The sequence below is a fragment of the Lathyrus oleraceus genome, chromosome 5 (genome assembly GCF_024323335.1).
Source record: "Lathyrus oleraceus cultivar Zhongwan6 chromosome 5, CAAS_Psat_ZW6_1.0, whole genome shotgun sequence".
NCBI classification, from domain to species: Eukaryota; Viridiplantae; Streptophyta; class Magnoliopsida; order Fabales; family Fabaceae; genus Lathyrus; species Lathyrus oleraceus.
This window is the reverse complement of record NC_066583.1, coordinates 1,316,444-1,320,991: the sequence shown is the minus strand read 5'-3', so window position 1 is coordinate 1,320,991 and position 4,548 is coordinate 1,316,444. Positions and strand designations below refer to the sequence as shown.

The 4,548-nt window shown below is 34.7% G+C and overlaps 1 protein-coding gene across 1 annotated transcript; it reads right to left on the bottom strand.

Annotated features, from left to right (window-relative positions):
- Positions 1–266: 266 nt before the first annotated feature.
- LOC127086441 (probable chromo domain-containing protein LHP1) lies at positions 267–3,991 on the bottom strand. The gene is made up of 6 exons (XM_051027206.1): positions 3,701–3,991; positions 3,585–3,610; positions 3,407–3,493; positions 2,843–3,337; positions 707–767; positions 267–621 (listed from the first exon to the last, which is right to left on the bottom strand). The coding sequence occupies exons 1-6, from the start codon at positions 3,869–3,871 to the stop codon at positions 574–576; spliced, it is 888 nt and encodes a 295-aa protein (XP_050883163.1). The 5' UTR covers positions 3,872–3,991; the 3' UTR covers positions 267–573.
- Between the last annotated feature and the right edge of the window lie 557 nt (positions 3,992–4,548).

Sequence of the window (4,548 nt, the reverse complement as noted above, 5' to 3'; positions counted from 1 at the left end):
ACGTCAAATACATCATTTTTATCAAGTTCCTTAATTTTACCCAATAAAAATATATATATTTTTTCTCAACTCTCACTTAATCTACCAAAGACTCTTTGCATATTTGTTGAATTTTTGTATTACAAAATGACTTTTTTAATTAATAAGCAACCTGCTGTTGCCTACTTAGGAGATTGTTCTTAATCAATCTCCTAATTTTAAGCAATGTCTAGTTTCAATCAGGCATACTCCAAAGGTAAAAACGAAACAAGATACATGACATGAGATTAAGCAATCATATATGCAGCCTTCATTAAACACGCCTTTAGTGAAACAATATTAACACACCAAATTTCAATGATGTTCAATGCACAACCAAAGATACATCTACAGACTGTTATCATGCGTAAAGGGGATAAAACATAATGTAGAATCACTAGTTTAAAGCAAGTCTCCAAAGATTTGGTTATATAATCATATACTAACCAACATCGTATTTCCCTGCATCTACAACTCCATTATATATAACTAGCAACAAACAAAAGAAGATCTAATCACACAAAAAACCACCACCTTCAATAATACTCTATCCAGTTAAGAACTTGGATTGTATCGGAGATGCTGCTCATAGAAATTGATCAGCTGCAAAAATCATTAACTTCAGGTGAGAGGAAGCCATATAAATATTTTAAAGACTTTCAAGCAATGCCAAGAGATAATGGATTACCAGAAGAGGATTGTTTGTCTTGAGATATTTGTTATCCACCATCACTTCTGTTCCATCAGACCTATAAATTTAGCCATGTATGCATTATGTGAACAAGCATGTTGTATGATTAGTAAACATTATTCTAGCTCACTTCAATCTTCCTAAAACAGGTGCAAAAGATACAATTTCTGCTACAGTGCCAAGTCCAAAGCTCTATAAAATCAAGTCAAATCTTCTATTTTTCTCATCTTTTCCATCCCTGGACTGCAATACCTCTTCCTTCCTACCTTTTCATTCCTTACAATTATGTTTTTAGTTGTTGTTGAGAATATTATATTTGAGGAAATTATGTTTTTTGGATTGAATATTTGCTATTGATGATTAAGTTAACGGAATTTTTATGTTAAGGTTATTTCTCCTAGTTATTTCTATAATTGTCTATTTGTTGGGATTTTGCGATCCTACAACTTACTTTTTTCTAAACCCTAAAGATCTTTATCGAGATCTTGATTTTTGACAACCATGGATGACATGGTCTCTTATTCATCATCAAAATATACAAGGAAATTATGGTTTGTTTCCTCTTGGGCCTCCCAATCACATGTTGCAACTTCATCGAATTCAACATCACAGTTCACCACCACCCAGACATTGCATGTGTTATACAAGTTATATCCTTTAGAATGCGAATCATAGCCAACCAAGATGTGAATGATGCTTGGATCATCCAACATGGATCTTTCTTGACGTGCCACATAACAAATATCACATAATCGAAACTTGGACTGGAGCAACGGAAAATCTTCTCTGCCACCAAACATCTTCTATTTTCTCTATATTTCTTCATTTTATTGACAACCACCTTCACACTTGAGCGATAATCCGAAATTGATTTGGAATCCTTCATCTTCAAAATCCCCCTTTAAGGATTGAACCCTTATCTTCTTCACTTGGTTAATGTCTTGGAGTGATTTCTCTAAAATCTCCTAAGCTTCCTTTGAGCTAGTAGCATCAACAACCTTCTCAAACATTGATAGATGGGGTGATAGCTTGTTGATCATTCTTCCCTGTCTTAGCAAAAACCTATTTTTTCAATTTGAGGCAAACTCTCTCCATCATCTTGTGGCTCATTATAGCCTTTCTCCACAATCTCCCATACACTTTGAGAGCAAAACAAAGCTTTCATTCGGTCGCTCCATAGTTCGTAGTTCTCTTTAGTAATTAGAGGATATTGGAAAGTAGTTTAGTCGCAACTCACCATCTCTCAATTCTATTCGCACAATTTTTCACAAACCAAACTCTAAAACCACTCCATTAGAGGAAGGAAAGTATTTCTAATAGATAATTCACATTTGATTGATATCAAAAGCCAAGTATAAGGGGGTATTTATAGGTAAAAGTAGAGAACTCTAGACATACTTCTAAAACCTTCCTAATTAATACACACTTCTAGATATTTTCTACAGTATTCTATATTTAATGTATTTCTAGATTTTCTCATAGATAATTAGATATTAAGACTACTCTAAATAACTCTAGAAAAGTTTCAAATTAACACTAGCTGTGTCTTTGCAGAGTATGCCATATACATATATAAAATTATTGCAACTTTGCAGTAGTAGCTGGAGCCCAATATAAGTAAGTACTCTTGGAGTGCATTCCAAGTCTGAATACATAGCGCATACATGGCTTGTTATTTTTAGCCTTACGTGGTGGATTTGTTACTTGTTAAAGATATAAAATCAGTGACAATCTTTCCTAATAATAAGCTAGTATGAGTTTGATCATTGCTACCCTCATTCCTCTAAGGGTGAATTTCAGCACAAAAATAAAGTGAGCTCGGGTATGCTCTCCTTCCAGCCCATAGAATCAAAGCACCAGGGGCATGTTAAAGCAATAAAACCATTCATTCCATTAACTTCGCCTTCTCTTTTATTAACCAAAGAAAAACAAACACCTACTTTGAGACTAGGTTCTACCTCAAGGGAACAAAGTTTAAGGATAGCCAAACTTAAGTACTTAAATAACGTTTTTTGGCGAAACTCAGAGAAGGCGTAAGATGATTCCGGTTGTGAAGAAACTCAGAGATAGAAAAAGAAACCCTTAAAAGTAAATCTATGTGAAAATGAATTGAGTTAAGCAAAAGATAGTAACCTCATAGCCATAAAGGTGACTGAAACATCCTGCATGTAGGAAGATAGAGAAGCTGAATAGCCTATTGGCTTTAGAATCTTGACAATATTGCATGCATTTTGTGTCCAGGCTGGTTCAAGCTTACCACCAGCAGAGACGTCATTGGCAGGTGCATTGTTTGTATCAACAACAGTTTCAGACGCACATTCCTCTTTCTTGAACCTTTTAACAGAAGCAGGTTTTCTCCTTTTGGCTCCTCTGGTGCGGTCAGTTTGAAGCGGATCCCCGTTCCCGTTCGATTGAGCATCATTGGGCGTTGAAATGACAGTCTGTTGAAAATGTGTTGCTAGGTTGTCTGCATGGAGGCCAGTGTCCGTAGGTGGTGGATTTTGAAGGACGGTGGGAGGATGGGCGTTAGTAGGTTGTGGTGGCTGAGGGTGAGGTGGAAGGGTGGTGGTGCGTTTTCCCTTGCTGCGGTGATGATTTCCGCCTCCTCCAGCACCGCCTGATTTGAGGCTGAAGGAAAAGATGAAATGAAAAAAGAGTATGAAACAAAGATTAGTAGTAAGAAGGTTTAGGGTTTACCTTTCTTCAAATGCATGAATGAGATCGGGAACAGATTGTAGATTTTGAAGAGGCTCCCAAGTGTTGGCAGTTTCCGGCCATCCTCGCCTGTATAATAATTAAATTAAACATAGTTAGTAATTAAATTAATTAATTACCGATTATAAATCTTTAAATAAAGAAAGATGAAATGACTCACCATTTAATAAGGTACTGGAGCTCACCCTAAATTAGCAACATTCATAGTTGAGTTAGTAATTAATAGTAATGAAAGAGTAAGGAATGGGTAAGAATGAATGAATAGATAAAAAAAACCTTTCTGATCCTCTTACGGCGAATCCTTTCAATTTCATAGAAACCATCGTCAAGCTTAGGAGGAGGAGGAGAAGTTGTTTGTTCTTCAGCTGCGGCAGTAAAACCTGGTTGTTGTTGTTGACAATACTCTGAATCTGACGTAGTACTGCTACTTTTCTTCGTCTTTCTCATTTCTTCCTATTTTCCTACCACCACCAATTCAACAAATCTTAGAGAAAAAGAAAGAGAGAGAAAAACAAACTTGTTTATTACTTTGTATTATACTCCTTCCTCACAATAAGCGACGAGAACAAAATATGTCTTAAAATATCATTTTTAATTTTTAATTTTATTTTTTAATTAATATTATTTTATTATTTTTAATATTTATAATTTTTTTAATCTATATAAAATAATTAACTAAATTATTTATTATTTAAAAAATAATAATTCAAAATAGTATATATATTACGAATCAATAAAATGTCAATTTTTTTTAAATAACCACTAATTTCAATTTAAATTCCTAAATAATCAATTTTTTAAAAGAAATACCAAAATAACCATATTTTTTTAATTGATGCGCCAGTTGAATTGGTGCATCCAATTAAACTAGAGAGGAGGCGTCATTAACCTTGGCGCATGCATGCAAAACCAATGTATGTAGGTGCCACATGCATTGACGCATGCATGTGTGCATGTTTGCATGTGTGTATGTGTCATATGCATGTGTGCATGTGTCTATGCGTCATATGCGTTGGCGCATGCTTATTTTGCTTCTTCTATAAATACCATCCTCGCATCTCCCATATTATTTCACAGAACTTCTTACCCTCTTCCATTTTCCTTCAATTTCTTCAATCACTTCC